This window comes from Harmonia axyridis, chromosome 1 (assembly GCF_914767665.1).
Source record: "Harmonia axyridis chromosome 1, icHarAxyr1.1, whole genome shotgun sequence".
NCBI classification, from domain to species: domain Eukaryota; kingdom Metazoa; phylum Arthropoda; class Insecta; order Coleoptera; family Coccinellidae; genus Harmonia; species Harmonia axyridis.
The window spans coordinates 72,684,113-72,703,394 of NC_059501.1; the positions used below are offsets into that span (position 1 = coordinate 72,684,113).

The following is a 19,282-nucleotide window of genomic DNA, read 5'->3' on the forward strand; positions in this document are numbered from 1 at the left end:
CCGAGAACTGAAGAATTCGGTGTACAAACTTAGGATTATCAAAGCCACAGCCCTAAGGGATCCGTAGAAAGGCTTTGCTAACGGTCAAATCGAAAACAACCTGAATGCCCATAAAACTCGGCATTTCATGGCGAATAATTTAATTGAGTTCAGACCAGTCTACAAGAAACTACAACATATGTGCAACACTTGTACCGACAAAGAGAAGATTAAAGATTTTCACATCTGTTTCCGAGACCGGCAAAAAGTACCTGCAACGACCCAAGTGGCCAGCGAACCTCAAAATCGATAAGATTTAAATATCATCTTCTTCACGCATTTTTAGTGGATTGGAAATAAATTGAAAAAGCGTTTTTATCCCGTTTTTTTATTTCCCTGATTTGTCCTTGGCCGTGAACTACTTTAGTCACAGTATAAGGACCACAACCCACAGCATATTACTTTGAATGTGTCGACATCATTTCCAAATAATTCGAAAACGAAGGTAGTGTGGTAGTGTTGTTTTTGTCTTTGTGAAACACATGATGATTTATCCCTTTTTCAATGAGAATAATGGGGAATTTTGTTTATATTGGTGCAGCCCCAAAGCAACTCCCTAGCTTCGCCAGTGGTACAGTATGAAGAAAACTGACGCAAATCTGAGTTTTAAACCTTAAATCTGCGCGATATTTTTACCGTTTCCTTATACTTCCGATAAAAATATTCAGTGAATGCAAATTAAAGGCAGTTAAAACACATTTAGACTGAATTAGACATTAATGGCTCCTGATTACAGGCTTCCTTATTGCTCCCCACGAAGAAAACGCACCTTCAGTATGCTCCCCATCAAAAATTCATTTGATAAATGGGGCCAGCATAGATTGATCACCTCATACCCTATTGAGGGATAAATTAAAGAGAGCGAGCAGTTATGTGAGATCCCGTTTTGTGGAAGTATATCAGAACCTTAAACATAATTTATTGCTGTTTTCTTAATAATGGCAGTTCACACTGGAAAGCTTGCGTGTTCGAAATAGGGGGATAAACTAGACTCAGCGGTCAATCCTGACTGTTCATGTCGCGTTTGGGGTTTTCTCATCATCTTCGTCCTTTTGAGGTGCTTGAACTTTAGAGGATGGGAGCTTTCGACACCCTTCCCAAGTTTTCTCGGAAACTATAAAGTGTACTTAATAACGCCGTTGAATTTTTTTTCGAAATAATTTGGCTCCTGAGTCTACCGTAAGAGGAGGACAATTTTGGGTCAGCATTCAAGAATAGTGGGGCCAAGGCGGGGCCAGGTTTTTTGAAGGGGGCAAGATTTCCAGGTCGATCTAGTTCATGTTGTATTTTTTTGCTAATGCAATATTTCAGGGGATGCTAGCAAAAATTTAGAGGGGGCCCTGGTCCAGCTCTAGTTTGGGAATAAAAAACTTCCGCTCGCAAAATTCGTTTTAGAAGCTTCTACCGATCTTAAAGAGATTTACCTATAAAAAACTATCAAGTTCAAAAAAATTGTTGATTTTTCAAATTTCCTTTCTTTCTGGGGCTACGGTAGGAGGAGAGTTGTTTTGGTCACTTTGGAACAAAAAAAATTGGAAATTCTGCTCGAAAAATACATTTCTGAAGCTTCCACCACTCTTTAGGAGGTTTTTTCCAGAAACTATCAAGTTTTATTGAAAAAGACGTTGAATGTTTTTATTCTAGAATTCCAAAATCGCCAGTTTTATCTTGAGATTTTTCAAGCGAGGGGACATACCAGAATATCTAAACATTTTAGTGGAATCTCAGCGTTAAAGACCATTCCGGGCTCGAAATTCGAAAATTGCATATATACAGGTTGTCCCGGTAGTAATTGTACCTAAATACTCTCATCAGAGGTAGAGTAGGACTAATTTTCACATAATTTCTTTAGAGAATAATCTACATTGGTAAATGAAAATATTTTTAATATACGAATGAAACAAAATTTTTTATTGGAAACTTTTCGTTTTTCGCGAAAAATGATGATATGCTCAATGTACAAAGAACCGATATATTTTTGGAATATTCGTGATGAAAACCTACGAAATTTCATTACAAAAGAGGTAAAACTATAATTAATAAGAGATAATAATATAATTTGGAGATTGCAGGTTCGAGTCCCGCTCGAGGAGGTACTTTTTCCAGAATATAACAAAATAATTGTCTGTTAGCCATCATATATTATGCTATTATAAAAAAAATTTTTTCACTGCTGGGTTCATTTCCAAAATATCATTCCATATCTCATCAGGCATTTATATTTTGCAAATTGCCTTCCTATAATGTCCTTTTTGGCTTTTATAAAGAGTGGTTTTTTTAGAGCTATAGAACTTTAAATTGCAATAAAACAACGATGGATTATTCAATTAACATGAATTTTATTTATCCGCAAGATAATCTTGTGGCATTACATTTTAAATCTGATTTCTGGCATATGACCGCCAGGGCTGACTCGGATGTAGTCCAATCTGTACGTCCAATTTTCGATGACTTTTTCCAACATTTATGGCCGTATATCGACAATAATACGGCGAATGTTGTCTTCCAAATAGTCAAGGGTTTGTGGCTTATCCGCATAGACCAATGACTTTACATAGCCCCACAGAAAGTAGTCTAGCGGTGTTAAATCACAAGATCTTGGAGGCCAATTCACAGGTCCAAAACGAGAAATTAGGCGGCCACCAAACGTGTCTTTGAATAAATCGATTGTGGCACGAGCTGTGTGACATGTTGCGCCGTCTTGTTGGAACCACAGCTCCTGGACATCATGGTTGTTCAATTCAGGAATGAAAAAGTTAGTAATCATGGCTCTATACCGATCATCATTGACTGTAACGTTCTGGCCATCATCGTTTTTGAAGAAGTACGGACCAATGATTCCACCAGCCCATAAAGCGCACCAAACAGTCAGTTTTTCTGGATGTAACGGTGTTTCGACATACACTTGAGGATTAGCTTCAATCCAAATGCGGCAGTTTTGTTTGTTGACGTAGCCATTCAACCTGAAGTGCGCTTCATCGCTAAACAAAATAAAATTGACGTAGTGCGCGATACGTATTCCGCACAGATCCATTATTTTCGAAATAAAATTGCACTATTTGCAAGCGTTGTTTAGACGTGGGTCTATTCATGATGAATTGCCAAACCAAACTGAGAATAAATCACTTGACAGCTGTTAAATTGGTCGCCATCTTGAACAGTAATGCCAACTTTAAGTTATATACCTCGAAAAAAAACACCTGTTTTCATTGTCAATATGTTTTTTCATTACTCTTATAGCATAACATACTTTGTTAAATTCATTCAATAGTTCCTCTATTGCTTTGGTAGAATCTGCTATTTTTATTTCATACATACCATTACTCATTATTAAAAACAATAACACTCCAAAGATGCTGGCCTGTGGTACACCTAATTCGTTCATGAGCCTCCCAGCATCAAATTTACAATTTCTTTAAATCATTGGTAATAATCTAGGATAAAAAGGAAAATAATAAACCATAGCGCACAATGTTTTCCGATTCGGAAAGACTACTTGTCTTATAGATTAAAGCTTAATCTTCTTTCGGAACGAATCCAGGCCCGGACTCAGCCAATTTCCGCGGTGGATTTCCCGCGGTTCGAGTTCCCCGGAAAATGAGACGAGTGTGACTGCGCTTTGCGCTCCGGCAGAGAGTCCTCCGGGTTCGTTAGTCGGCTGGAGGCCGTGTATCGGGAACATGCCTCGACAAGCAGGCATATCGGGAGAAGCGGTCACGTGATTTTTAGCGAATTTTTGTGCGTAGTGCGTTTTTTCCTAGTGCGTTTCTTTCCATAGAAGAACTAGTTGTAAAAAAACCGTTCTCAAGTGAGGGATTATTTGTTGTTTTTTAATTTTGGGGGGAATGATATACAGGGTGATCCATAAAATTTGAAAATTTTGAGGATTTTTCGAAAGTTAATTTCGAATGGAGTACGGGTTAGATTTTGCGAAATTTTTTAATCATTTTTTTTCTGTCAGCAATGGTTGAATTGAATTCATATGAATTTTGAAACTAGTAATTTTTAATCTAATTTTTTAAATCTAGATATCATCATACAATATTCTGGAACTTTTATACTATTTTTATTCGTGAAATTTCAATTTAATTTTAATTTTAATTTTAAAATGAATAATTCTCAAGAAATTGTATTTCGTGATTTTCACTTGATGGGAAATATTTTTATGAGAATATAATGCTAAAATTCATCATCGAAATTTAATACGTTAAAAAAAAGAGTCAGGTACAAGTTAACATTTTTTTTCTGTTCAAACAGGAATATTGCACAAGGAGACAATAAATTAAATATCATTAGTCTATTATTCAAAAAAGTCGGAATTCAAACATCATTCAGAAAACTATCAGTAGGTATCGACAATGTAATTTTAGATTATTCCTCTGAAAATTCCTTGTAATAAACTAATAAAATTTTCAAAAATCGAATAAAAAAACAAGTGTTTCATGTAGAAAATTGAAACAAAAAATTTTATTTTTCAAAAATTAGTACTGGTTGGATATTTGTCAACTTTTTTAAGATTTAATTTTTTTGAAATATTTTTTCCTGTCAACAATGTGTGAATGAAATTTATAAGAGATTTGAAAATGTCTACGACAAGAAATTCCCATTCTAATTTTTCGAATCAATTGATCATCACACAGAAATCTGGAATTCTTATATTTTTTTTTATCCGTGAAATTTCAATTAATTTTTATTTAAAAATGAAAAATTCTCAAGAAATTGTACTATATGTGATTTCTACTTGATGGGAAATATTTTTATGAGAAAATAATGCTAAAATTGATCATCAAAATTTAATACTTAAAAAAAAAGAGTCAGGTACAAGTTAACTTTTTTTTCTGTTCGAACAGGAATATTGCACCAGGAGACAATTAATTGAATATCATTAGCCTATTATTAAAAAATGTCGACATTTCAACAATAAACCAGCAAATTATCAGTATCATCGATAATTAAATTTATTATTATTCCTCTGCAAATTTTTTGAAATGAACATATGAAATTTTCAAGAATCGAATGGAAAAACAAGTGTCCCATCTGAAAAATTGTAACAAAAATTTGAATTTCCCAAAAATCGAATGGAAAATCACATATCCCATGTAGATAATCTTCTGACAATCAGGATATTTCGGTACCAAGTTCCAATATGTACCTGCCTACATGCTGTTTTCTTCTTGTTTGAAATAGGTAACCTTTTCGAGACCTTATGTTGATTGATTCAAGAAAGTAGAAAAATGGAAAAATTGAAAAGCCGTCTCAGAGGAATTGTTGAAATTAATTTTGTTGTTCAGTTGGAAAATTTCTCATCTAAATTCATGCCGTATTCGAAAGTCATTTGTAATTTAGTCTGTTTGCAGTGCTCCTATTTATTTATTTATTTATTTATTTCAAATGGGTCTTGTGATTTTTCCAATGCTGAAATCATTGTTTGTTTGATTACTTTGGTCTCTTCTGATGGAAATTCCTCGTGAAATTCATACTTATACTTAGTATAGGTATAGTGACCAAACTCACCCGAAGAAATCAAGATGAGCAACAAAACAATGTTGTATTATTATTGTACATATTATTTTATTTTCGATCAATATTGAAGAATATTGATAAAGAATTTTTCGAATTTTGTATTGTAAAAGCAAACTCAATATTGAATGTGTTCAGACAATTTGTCCTTTCTTGAACGAATACTACACATTTTCTGTTATGAGACAAATTCCCGGATTTTTTCTGACAGAATACTATATTGCATTCAATATCAGAGAAAATGAAGTTCTGATGAACACAATGTTGCGAAAACATTTATATTTGCATTGAAAATTGAGGAATTCAAAGTTCATCATCATTTCTATATTTATTTCAAAGTAGAGAATATCATTTTTTGCCATCAATTTCTGTAATGTAGGTCAAAATAATTCTTATTTATATTAAATTTAAAAATTGTCAAAACTAGATATTCTCTCGAAATAATTCTTTGGAAAATATTTCAATGTGAAATAGTATTAAAAAAGTTTCATATCATAGAATCTTCGCTGCATATAGAGGAGAATAGATGACTATTAAATTTGAAAAATGACTCGAAAAAATGAATGAAATAATTCATAAGTTAAAGTAGAAAATATATACAATTTAGGATAGGTAGGAAAATTTACCATTAAAAATCTATAAGTTTAAAATTCTTGGAAGCTTCTAAATTACTTCCTACCGAGTTGGTGATGTGAGGAAACCTCAAGATTTCTTTCTGAATTTTAGGAGTTTCTTAACTTTTCACGTTATGCGGTCACTATGATAATAGAAAAGCGACACCTGAAAATTTATAACGTTCGAATTCTCCTCATGAATGAAATGCGGAAAGTTGAATTTATCTTCTATTCACACATGCTACTCTTAGAATGGGGGTGAAAATTCTAAAAAGTTTCACCAAGTCGATTTGAACTAACATAAGTTATTCAACATCTTTATTGAAAGTTGAAGAATACTATTTTTGATGAAGTAACTGACTACTAGTTGATATATCGAGAATTTGAATTTTAAAAAGAAATACGATTAAAACTGAAATATCGAAAATTGAAAAAGAATTCTGATTTCGATTTCGACATTACTATCAATTTACATAATAATTACTAGTTATATCCAATTAAAATATTGGAAAATATTTGGTTAATGGGTTTCATGAAACTTTGGTCTACAGGTCGACTCAGTGATTTTATCAATCTATAGTAGAACCACAAATTAACTCAATTTAAATATCCTCCCTAAAATGAATATTTTTTTTTTATTTGAGCATCTCCATTCTAAAATGCCATAATATACTACTTGGTCAGGTTAGGTTCAAAAACATGAATTTTATTATAGAGCATTTAATCCCTCACAGTTTTAAATTCAATCGTGCGTTCTAATTTCCAGTATTAGTGATGTACTGCTATGTGCGGGCCAGATCAACTCCTCAGCAAATTCTTTTTGACACTAGTGCATAACGAGCTGGTAGCAGAAAGTAAGCGAACTGGTTGTTTTTTGTGTGTATTTCTTCACTTCCCATGCAACCAAGACTTGGATATATGTGTTCTTCTCGCGTCTGATACCAGACGGTATATGTTTTTCTTCTTCTTTACTATTGTAGCATGTGCAGGGTAGCTCAAAAACAAATCTGAAAAAATTTATCTTACAAAACTGACATTGATAAAAAATCTTCTCATTACGAGGTTATTTCGATTTGTTTCTATTTTTTTGAGCTATTCTGTAGAATACTTCTTTGCTGAAATGATGTTGCTGAGACTGATCCCCATAGCAAAATTGAATTTTTGTATCCTTGTATTCGTATTCGAAATTTCATTGTAGAACAATTGTTTTTTTTATCGAATTTTATTATTTTTCAATATTATTACGAATGATATAACTATAAGGGAAGTTGTTTCGAAATTAAGTATCAAGATTTCAGAGATACATTTTTCTGATCAGAATAACCCATGTCTGTTTATATTGCGGAAATTTTTTCTTTAATGGAAATCATTTGATAAAAATTAATTATATAAACAATGTACTGAAAATTGAAACTAATACACAATTCATATCGATTCTTAACAATTTGTTCGCTAATACTCCGTTACCGATCTACATTTTCATTTTCTCTAGGCCTCAATGTTTGGAGTATTAAGATCAAATTTCAAATATAGATTTTGTTTTACATCATATCGTATGCCAAGTGATAGTGAGAATCTACTGGGTATTATTTTTTCAGGGTCAAATATATTTTTGTCACCTAATTTTTTTGTGATGCGGCTGGTGAATTAAAATTAAATCTTTTTTCATTTTGTTAAAATGTTCGTTTCCTACAATTTTTACGTTATATAGAAAAAATTACAATCAAATTTTGAAATTTGCTAGATTTAATTGAATTTTCTAACGAAATAATTGTCCTTTGACTACTATTTTCATTTTAACATTTAGGTTTGTTCCAATTGGAGGTATTACAAAAAATGTATAACAAAACAAAAAATTAGTTTTGCTTTTTAAAATTCACCATAAACATGTTTGTGGCTCGAAAAATAATATCTCCCCCGATTCTTAAAGTCATTCGGCATACAGGTTGATGGTATTTGATATTTGATATTAATATTATAATTTTAAAATCTGAGAGAACTATGAAGAAAATTAAATTGAAAATCATGAAATTGTAGAAACGTTTGGGGATACTTACAAGTTTGAGGTCAAAAAGTGTTATATTGACCTGAAAAATAAACCCCTGAAATCTTGAGACTTAATTTTGACACCCTGTGTAATTGAAATTCGATTTTGTTATGGAGACTTCTGCAAGTTGTGTTTGATGTTTTTCAGATAAGAAATGGCAAAGGTGAGTATTTTTTGTATACTTAGAAATTGATAAAAAACAACATTCCCAAAATGTATTCCTGAATATTTGATTGAATTCAAATTTTTACCGAAAATTTTTCTTCTTGGGAAAAGAATTTTCAAATCATTTTTTCCTGATACTATTAGGATTCTCGATAGATAATTAACCGGAAGATGAAGATCTTTTCCTTCTCCATGATGTAGAATTTTACACATTATTTATTGATACGTCTGTGAACATCTTCGTACTTTTCTTTGAAAGTACAGGTTTTCCTGAACACTTAATTGAATAAATATTTCGAATGCGCCCAACCTTTGAATGTCTTTTACTTTGAGGGTTTAACATTCCACAACGTAGCGAAACATCAATTTGATGTAGTCAGTCTTACGAGTCTCAATTTAAGATGAAGATCAAAGTCGCGGCAGATACGCACTTTTATGGAATTTCATCTGTTTCAACTCAATAGCTTGTAATACAGAGTCAAATATTATGTAATTTAGAGTATCGAATTTGATATTTGAATTTTATGTTGAATGGTTTCAAATATTACGTTGCCATATCTACTGAGACTGTGAAAAAATAACAACTTAGTAGATGTTCTATCAAGTGCGAAAAGTAATACTTTCTGCATGCGTTTGCTCAAACAACGCTGACGGGAGTGAGATGAGGACACTATTTTTTTGACCGCATCCAAATAGAAGAAGCAAAAGAGATATACAGGAAGTATCATAAGTAATTGGAAAAATTTCAACTATAGAATCTTGAGCACAAAATTTGAAGATTTAAACTGGATCACTGTGTACTGTGCCAAATTCGGAACATGTCCTTTTCTACATTGAACAGATGAATTGAGTCAAAAGCGCAAACGCATTCTATGCCCTGTTCGACACACTCCTCTAGAGTCTAGGTGTTCAGTACAGTGACTTGATAAAACACAGTGGCGATACGCGTGGTCTCATTTTTGATTGCCAGCCGATTTTTAGCCAAAAAATGGCTAATTTTTGTTTACATTGTCCGTTTGAGGTTTATTTGAAATCACGGTATAGAAATGTACTTGTAATCTGTGTTGAAGCTTCCTAAAAAAAAAGAATACCTAGTAGGTGAATCACTTGTTGGCAACTTGCAAAGCGCGCATTTTTAAATACCAGCAATTCCAATTTTCAGTGAGAGTTTAATTTAATTCAATTCAGCTGCTTGTGATGTGAATGTATTATTTACTAGAATCCTTCAATTTGTTATTTATTGGAATTCGTATCCTTTTAACTGGAGTAAATGAACGTGAAATCCAAAAGATTCTTTTCATTATAAAACTGCAATACTTTACTGTAAATAAAAAAAATATGATCTGTATATCCTATTACGTTCTTACAACGATTGGCCAGTATTTAAATATTAAAGGATATAGCCTTTTCATTCAAAATCTATGCTTAAGCCCCGCTCCATTCGTCATTTTTAGGCTGAATTTGAATGAATTGCTGTCACCGTTCAGAAACTTTTGCTGCTATAGCAGCATAGAATAGCATATTTTGACGGTTAGGTCAATTCTAGTGTGCCCGCCGGCTTACACCTCTGCTAAGACGTATTATTCGCAAAGTTTTGGTGGTAGAAAAATCGGGATAAATAGGATTTTAGTGAAAAAAAAATTCGTTATACAGTAGTTGTTTCTCATTTCGATTCCTGTAAAGAAATACCTTTCACCTTTCTCCTTTCTGTCTTGTAAGTTGTTTGTTTATCTCTGCCATATTCGGAACAGTTTCCAATAAATGATAATTAAACTATCTGTTAAATCGGCAACTTTTACTTGATAATATTTTTCCACTTCCTTGATATGGTGTGCTGGAACAATTGGATATTGAAGAGAAGAAGATTTTCATCCAAAAATTTAGTGGCTATTTACCACTGGTTAAATTCAAACTTGGTCTAACAGAAATTCTACAAGAAGTGCGGCCTACCAAGTTCCTCACTGCAGACACAATTGGATTAAAAAAAATATCCTTTCTCACATATAGTTAGCTGCCTCAGAAATGCGTTGCGATAAAATAGGACATTTTTCGAAATGGCCCGAAGATCGACAAAGATTTAAATATCTCGAGTGCAAAGCAAAGTTACAAGTTTCCTGTGAAAAATACAATCCTACATTATGTCTTAACAAGGACAGAAATTGTTTTCGACGTTTTCACTCGGAATCAATGTCTTTTATTTGATTGGATTACAACCAATTTCTAATGAATTGATTCGAACAAGTAAAATGTTTCAGTTCCCTTTGACCCGAGTTGTGCCATATTTGACACATGTCATAATATCAACTTTTTTCACGGAAAATTTGAGGCGACCATTTTTAAATATTTTATCATTATATATCCCTCAACTACGAGACAACAAAACATCTATCACTTTCTGTTTCCGTAGAAATTCAGCGACTCTGCTTGCATATTATGGAAGTTTGTCATTTGAATACGCCATACGTGAATTCAGGTTTGTGCTAGCGTCGTTTTCAGGAAGTTCCTACGATGGTCATTTCCGTAGTCACCAAAGTTTGCAACTGGCCTTTTGATGTGCGCTGCTTGATATCAGTCCTAAATTAGTTCCATATGTCGTCGAAAAGGCAGTAAACAAGAATAGGAAATGCGGTGGTCAGCAAATAGGCAACATAGTTGGAAAATTGGAAATATCCGTTGTGGAAATGAGGTATGTTGTATGAAAAGTTTGGCGAAAATCATTCCCTTTATGTTGATATGTGGTAGTTGCTGAAGATAATTATGGAGTTCTCCAGTTGACATGAGTCTTCCTATACATATAAGCCTCGACATGTTTTGGACTATATATCGTGATTTGAGTGAATCTAATGAATTAATTTTAAAAGAATACTAAACTAATCCAATATCAATCAACCAAATAGTATACAAGTGAATTAGTACCATAAATTTCAGGGGGTGATTCTTCATGAAAATATAATGACAGTTTGCTATATAATTTTTGTTTTCAAAAGCTACATATTCGGAGATAAGAGGTGTAAAAGTTTTTCTTAAAAACTGACGATTTATTTATTGCTTTAAAACCAATCGAGATATTAAAATTAAATTTTATTCGTTTCAAGATGTAGTTATTGTGCTTTCATTGACAAGCAATTAAGAATTTTATGTTCATCATTGGCGCACATACAAATTATGAACCCTATTTTTTTTAGAAAAAAAAGGTACGCCACTGAGATATTTCAAACTAAAAATTATTTCTGAATTCATTGATCAATTTGCGGCAAAAAATGTCTTTTGGCTTCTTTTTATCCGTTTTTATGCATAGTACTAACACATATCATTTTATTTCTTTGGTAAGTTATTTATAACTTTGATAATGTATTGAAGTTGAGATGTCTTATTCTTTTTGCATAAAAACAACGCCCATATGAAAATAGGGCATTGAAAATTATTTTTCTCTAATTCTGTGGTTATTCCGTTCATTCTTCCACATCTTGTAGAACAAAATCGTGCGAGAATATGTCAGAAACGCACAGTTTTCATGGTTATATTTGATTATTCTATGTTGGCACTCCGAACTTTCCGCTACGGCTTTATCTGTCAATTCATCAAATTGCCTTAAAGAAATCAGTTCTGCCAACCAACATTTTTCAATGCAAAAATCACTAAATTATATTTATGGAAATATTTCATTAATTTCAATGAAAATGCAATGAATTAGAGAAAATAATGTATAATACTCGTACAGAAGGCTCATTCTACCACTCGTTCATTCCAAAACTCGCCACTTCGTGGCTCGTTTTTGAATTTTGAACTCGTGGAAGAATATCAATGCCATCTGCACTTGTATTATAAGTAACTATTCACGAATTGAACGAGCAATTTGGAAAGTATTTCAGTTTTAAATATCTTAGTCGGTGAAAGTCGTCTTAAGGCTTTTAAAGTTCAGTTAAAACAAGAACTCCACGATCACCAGCAAGATCGTATCTTTGCTGACTGGCACCTTGAAATGCATCAAAATGATCGGAATTTTCATCGAGAAACCATCTTCAGTGATGAGGCGCATTTTCACCTTGAAGGCTACGTTAATGAGTAGAATTGTTGCATTTTGGAGCTTGGAATATCCAAGAATGATTGTTGAAAAGCTTCTCCATCCTCAACGTGTCACTGTTTGGTGTGGTCTTTGGGTTGGCGGTGTGATTGGACCTTACTTATTCGAAAATGACTCTGGTGAAACGATGACTGATTATTTTTTATGTCTGGAATTGGAAGATACTGATATGGACAACGTTTCAAGTGGAGGAATCTCAGAGAGGCAGAGGGGTGCGGATCAGGTAAACTTTGTCGATTACGATAATCACGTGGTATAAACCCCTCTTAATTATCAAAATTGGCCACTGTGATCATGTGATTCAACATCTTTAAACTTTTTTATTTTGACCACATGAAAGATGAAGTCTATGGCAATGCTCCACAATTGACCTTAGAAATTTAATTCGTGAAATTAGCGAGGACATACATGGAAACTTTTCTGAAAAAGATCTGCTGCTTCAACTGTAGGTGGCTATTTTTTAATCAATAATGGCATACCTTCTTCTTCACAATGAAATAAACATTAATGGATGATTTCTCTCAAAATATTCTCGTTTTTTTTATATCAAAATGAAACCTCTTATTGGAAAACTTTTTATATGAACCAATGAATATGCTTTCTAATAGTGTAATTGGCACGCTCTTGACATAAAATTAATGCCTTTGTCAAATTTTTATACTTAACTCGAATAATTTGCGTATGAAATCAAATGGTAAATGAATAATAATATCAAATTAAACTATCATGAAAATCATCTACATGATTTGGTAAGTTACAAGAGAAAAATGTTTGGAACCGCTGATCTGAAGGTCCACCCCGACCAACATTGGTTGTTTATGAATTCCAATCGGACTTCGAAAACGGTAAATAACGACACAGCCAAAACGCTCCAATCATTTGGGGTGACCGGCAGGATTAAAACGGGACCAGGAAGTCGAGGGGTCAGATTCCAGGATCACGCCTAATGAACTTCAGGAATGCCAATAACATAGAGTCATTCGATAATCCTGGAGACGGGGGCAGATTGAAAGTACGCTAATTAGTTATTTCAGGGAATTGCTGGTTTGACGGAACGGCAAATGGAAACCTGTCGACCTGTTTTCAGATTTCCAATTGTTTTCTTGTTATGGTCGGTTCGAGGATTAGGGCTAGAATTGCCTACAGGGATTCGTTTTGGTTAGGTTGGCGGATCGAGGGTAGGAGTGGTATAGTTGATGCCTGTGAAATAGGATTCATTAACTAGAAACTTACCAATAGAGGGTGTTCCTAAATTGGAGTTACAAAGAAAAAAGGCAGTTTTCATATATTAAATATTAATAACTGTTCTTTATTGGCCATCGACTAAAGTCCTTCAGCCTAGCATAAGGCAAAAAAAGTATTCTACATTTATGAGTAATTCTACAATAGTTCAGATAATCCATCCATAACCTTCTGAGTTGGAAATTTTCTGGGAAGGGCAGTTACTGGATCCCTGTGGAACATGCTTTCTACATCTTCTAGGTCTTTAATTTTGTGTGAAAATCTTCTATTCAGATCGACTAGTCTTTCTTTTATTGGCTGTATGTTAGCTTTTCATTCAGTAGTTCATTTGGTGGGTTGTGGAGCTTATTAAGTGGATGTTTTATACGTGTTATGGTACTGAGTGCTGTTCTCTTTTCATAGATTATTATAGAAGGTTTTCCGATGAGGGGTTTCATTTTGATATTGAAAATATCGAGTTTATTTTAGGAGAAATCAATGGATGTTTATTTCATTGTAAGGAAAGTATGGAAAACGATATCGGCCAAATGCCTGCTGCGGCTATGGCTGCAGCATTATATCCTTTTCATGAAATTTTTTATGACCAATTCGCACTTGTGTTGATCTGTGTCCTCGATTACTTCACGAATTTCATATTTAAGGTCTTAAATCGATTTTGGGAAATTGGCATAGACCTTATCTTCCACGGAGTCCCAAAAAAAGGTCTTCTTCTTCTACTTCCTCTTTTCGATAGGATTGTGTTCTGTTTTTTCCTGCCTTCTTCCTGTCATTGTTATGTCTCATTTGATATCGAGCTCCAGCTTTCTTTCCATCTCTTCGGTGGGCGTCCCAATGGTCTACTTGTATTTGATATCTGCGTTTCCGCCCATCCTCTCCACATGTCCTCTCCAGAACCTCCTGTGTGCTCTGATTCATCTGACCACATCCTGCGTCTCCAGTTCCTCCTTTATGTTCGCACTACTCACATTATCTGTGAGTGTTACTCCTTTGATGCATCTTTTTTTTTTGTATTTCGGAATGAATAAACATTATTATTATTATATATTATCTTAAAATCGTCATTTCTGTTGTTCTTGCCATTGTCTTGATTGTAGATGTTTCTCACATCGTTTCAGCGGTTTATGTGAGCACTGGTCTCACACACGCTTTATATATCCGAGTTTACACTTATGGCTCATGCTCCGGTTGGTCCAGATTACGTCTGTTGACACTAGATGCGCCAACAACCTCATCAGGAAGACCGTTCCAATTATGGAAAATCCTATTGATGAAGAAAGATTGTCGTGGTTTACATTTGAATCTTTCCCGTGACAACTTGAATCTGTGCCCTCTAAGTTGGCTGGCAGTCGCAAGGTCAAACATATCACCCATGTCGACCCCAAATCTCTGAGTCAAAGCTCGAAAGGCAACGATCAGGTCACCACGATCTAGTCTGAAAAGGGGGAAGATTAAAAAGAGCCGAGCGCTGCTCGTATGTCGTAGCACCCTTCCATATGGTATCCTAGTGGCGCGTCTTTGTATGGACTCCAATAATTCTCGCTACCAAACCAGATTCGGACACCAGACAGGGCCCGCATATTCCAAAATGGGTCTGAAATGGGTCTTGTAGAGTTCAGAACACACGAAAGGGATCACAAAAACGAAAGGTATGTTCAATCAACCCAAGCATTCTTCTGGCCCTAGAAGAAATATATAAAATATGCTCCGACCATAAGAGGTCCTCAGTAGCAACAACACCTAAATCTAGTTGACTCCTAGTAGTGGTGAGGGGAATGCCATCAATATAGTGAGCTGTTCTTGGATTATTTTTTCCCAAGTGAAGAACCCTACACTTCGATAAATTGAGCTCAATCAACCAGTCGTAGCACCAAGAGAACAAAGTAGTCAAATCCTCCTGGAACAAAAAATATTTGGTATGTGCATAGTTGTAGAGCTTAGCATCGTCAGCGAACAAGGACACCTCAGACTTGAGCAGCGAAGACAAATCGGATATGTAGACCAGACACAGCAGCAGGCCAAGAACTGATCCCTGGGGAACTCCGCTAGTGACTTTATTAGTTCGAGATCTTTTCTCACCAGCGCCAACGAAGAATTTTCTTCCACTCAAATAACTGTGGATCCACTCAAGCAAACCGCCCCGCACTCCGAAATGTTCCACCTTGTACAGAAATCGGCGGATGGGTAATCTATCGAACGTCTTGGCAAATTCAAGATATACGACATCGATTGGTAAATTTTTATCTATTGCTTTAGTCCAATCATTTAAGCACTTGAGTAGGCAAGTTATCGTTGAACGCTCAGGAATAAAACTGTGCTGTTGTTTCGGCAATATTCCATTGGTTAGGAGAAATTCCAATAGTTGATCGAAGATAATTTTATTCATAACCTTAACAAACGATTAAGTCAGTGAGATTGGGCGATAATTTATAAAAAAAACGATTTTTTTTTGGAAGTTCTACCATCATGTACCTCAAAAGTTAACATATTTACGACTTACTATAGTATAAAGTTTTTTCTTGAAATGGCCCCAGGAATCAACCCCTAGAATATCGGCATATCACAAGCAACACCCGGTATATCTATTCCTTTCATGTATATTGTCAGCCATTTCAAGCCAACTGATACCAATGGAGTTTAATGAGAATTTCATCTTAACCTATAGTATAGATTATACTCCCGCGTGAATTTGAACATAAACATTATCTGTTCATTGGGCCAGAAAGCTCGAACGTATAAACCCGGTCCAATGAGGATGACATTTAGGTACTAGAATCTTGTAAGCCGTGTCAGTTTCCGAGTTTTAATAGATTATACATCCGCTCACTCGAGGAACTCCCTCACATCATAAATTACGAGAATGTCAATGAGTGTAGATTCTGCTGTTGGGAAAAAAAGCAGTGTTCAATTTCGTACGTAATGGGATATATTATAGAGGAGATATAAGCCGAGGATGATACATGTAGTGTTATTGATATTATATTAAGTCGATATTTAGAAATTTCCACTTAAATGGGTCAATTTTAAGGATATTGATGATATCTGATAAGAATAATATTGATTTTAATTGTGATATTAATCGAAAAATTTTCGAATAAATATAATTCATCATTTTAAATTTGAAATGCACCAAAACTCTTCGTCCAAATTATAAATTGGACTTCAATTATGATTTAATTCTTCGCTTAACCATAGCCAACTACAGGTGAAAACGAAAAAAGAATAAAATACATGTTGCGGTGTCATTTATGGTGATAATTAATAAACTTTGTATATTTAGAAAGGTCTCAATAAACGGTAAATACATAGGCATACAAATTTGCTTCCGCCGTTTTTTCCGAAATTCGAGGCTTTATTGTGAAAAACTGGTTATACATTCACGATTCAAAGTATTGTCCATCACTGGCCATTACTATCTCCCATCTTCGGGCAGCGTACGAATTCCGGTTTGAAAAAACTGGTCATCTTTTGAAGCGATCCACGAATCGATCCATTTTTTTACTTCTTCATAAGACCGGAAGTGCTGGTCAGCCAGGCCGTGTGCCATTGATCGAAACAAGTGAAAGTCCGAGTAAGCAACGTCTGGAGCATACGGCGGGTGGGGTAGGAAATTTCCATTTCAACGTTTCCAAGTCTTGAACCCTTTCGCAACATGGGGTCGATCATTGTGATCCTTTAAAATCACTTTATCATGTCTCTCGTGGTATTGCGGCCGTTTGTATTTCAATGCTCGGCTCAAACGCATTAATTGCGTTCGATAACGATCGCCTGTGATTATTGCAGTCGGTTTTAACAACTCATACTCATACAGTACGCCGAGCTGGTCACACCAAATACGGAGCATGACCTTGGAACCTTGAATATTCGGTTTGGCCGTCGATGTGGAAGCATGGCCGGGATATCCCCATGAGTTTTTGCACTTGGGATTATCGTAATGAATCCATTTTTCGTCTCCAGTCACAATGCAATGCAAAGTGAGTATGCTACTGGATTCTCTGAGAAATATCTAAATAGTCGATGGCTGAAAATGTCAATGGCTTGAACAACGTTTAGAAATTGGTAAATTGTTCCATTAAAATCAGTGCTCATTTTGTGAGTATTGGGAGAAATTTGAGAAGAACTCATGTATTTAATACAATACAAGAGTACCAGTCGTCCATGAATTTCTCTTAGTCTTCTCAAATGAGAAATGATTTTGAAAAAAATCTTTCATGATTCATTGACATGACCTACTGAACACAAATGACATAATCTATGTCTAAATATAATGCAGTATTATCAGTAGAACAATCAAAAATTGTATCATCTCTTTTGGAGAACCATATACAGTCCTTACCCAACGAAAATTTGACCCAACCCAAGAACTCAAAAAAGAAGAATTTTCGAAGACAGGTCAACTTCTGTTTTGAGGAGGACGAATTTCCATCATAAGTTTGTTCCAAAAAAAACACCCCCTATGAAGTTGACATCATTTCCCAACATATTAAGAGATGTCGAGAGTTGGTCAGTTTGAAAGTTATTCATGTTCTGCACAAAACCCAGTTAAAATTTTTAAAATTGGTTCGTTATTCACGAAATAATGTAATATTGAACTTACCGTCAAAAGGTGATGTTGAACAGACAGTTGAACCCTCGGTTGAACTGCCCAAACTCAAGAACCTATAAGGGTTTTGAAAAATCCAAAAATAATTTTCAAGTTCTGTATTAGAGACAAAGAATTCCTATGATGATAATGCTCCGAAAAAGTCATCTGAGGGTGGCAACAACCTTCTCATAAAGTTTAATATTAAATTGCTGCAAAAAATCACTGAATTTGAAAATTTCAACTAGGATGTTTAGAGAGCTAAAAATGCTTCCTTAATTAAAACATATCTGTCGTTTCTTTCCTATTGAAAAGAAAAACTAGGGGTTGTTTCTACCCTCAGGTGGTTTTTACGAAACAATGTCAGCAAAAAGTAGCACGGTCTTTCGAAAACGCCATCATTCTATCTCTATTCATAATCAAGAAACTTCGTAAAATCTACGAATTTTGGAAACCTTATTTTAAAAAAAACGAGCACACAAAGGAACAAAAACTTGAGTTTTGGCGATGACGATTGCTCTGTGAGTTTCTTTCGACTTTACTTCCAGATTCTTCTTCGCATTTTCCATACAAAACTTTTCTTAATCAACGCCTCTTCAACTACCAATCAATACAGAATTTCAATTCCAGATGGCTTCTTTATTGCGTTTTTTATTTTTAAAGAGAGCATCATGTGTGAATGTGAATTTGGAAAATTCTAGGATAATCGTCAAAACGAGAAAACTATCTGAGTGAAATCGGTATTCATTGATGGCCAGATAAAAACGAAACATTTTCTAGGTAGAGCTATCGCAACAGCCCTTAGAGGGACAAGCCGACCAGCTCGATAAACTTCATTAATAGAGAAATCGCGTGAGCCTTAGAGCGCTTACGACACCATTAAGTTCTACTCAAATATACTGTCAAGATAAGAAGATCTGAACGATGCAAGTCTGTGAACATGCACGATCAGACATGCACCTCTGGCTATTTGGATATTCCTAACGTGTAGA

General features: G+C 34.5%; 1 protein-coding gene across 26 annotated transcripts in view; it reads left to right on the top strand.

The window, feature by feature from the left end:
* The first annotated feature begins 3,736 nt into the window (after nt 1–3,736).
* LOC123679986 (voltage-dependent calcium channel type A subunit alpha-1) overlaps nt 3,737–19,282 on the top strand; it is a 312,605-nt gene continuing 297,059 nt past the window's right edge. For 8 of the 26 annotated variants that reach the window (XM_045617641.1, XM_045618083.1, XM_045617804.1 and 5 more), the window contains exons 1-2: nt 3,741–3,847; nt 6,940–7,121. In XM_045617641.1, coding sequence (XP_045473597.1) covers nt 6,958–7,121 — 164 coding nt within the window. In that variant the 5' untranslated portion in view covers nt 3,741–3,847; nt 6,940–6,957. Of the gene's footprint in view, nt 3,848–6,939; nt 7,122–19,282 lie in introns of all 26 variants that reach the window. The other 18 variants (XM_045618714.1, XM_045618025.1, XM_045618870.1 and 15 more) reach the window with 11 other exon arrangements.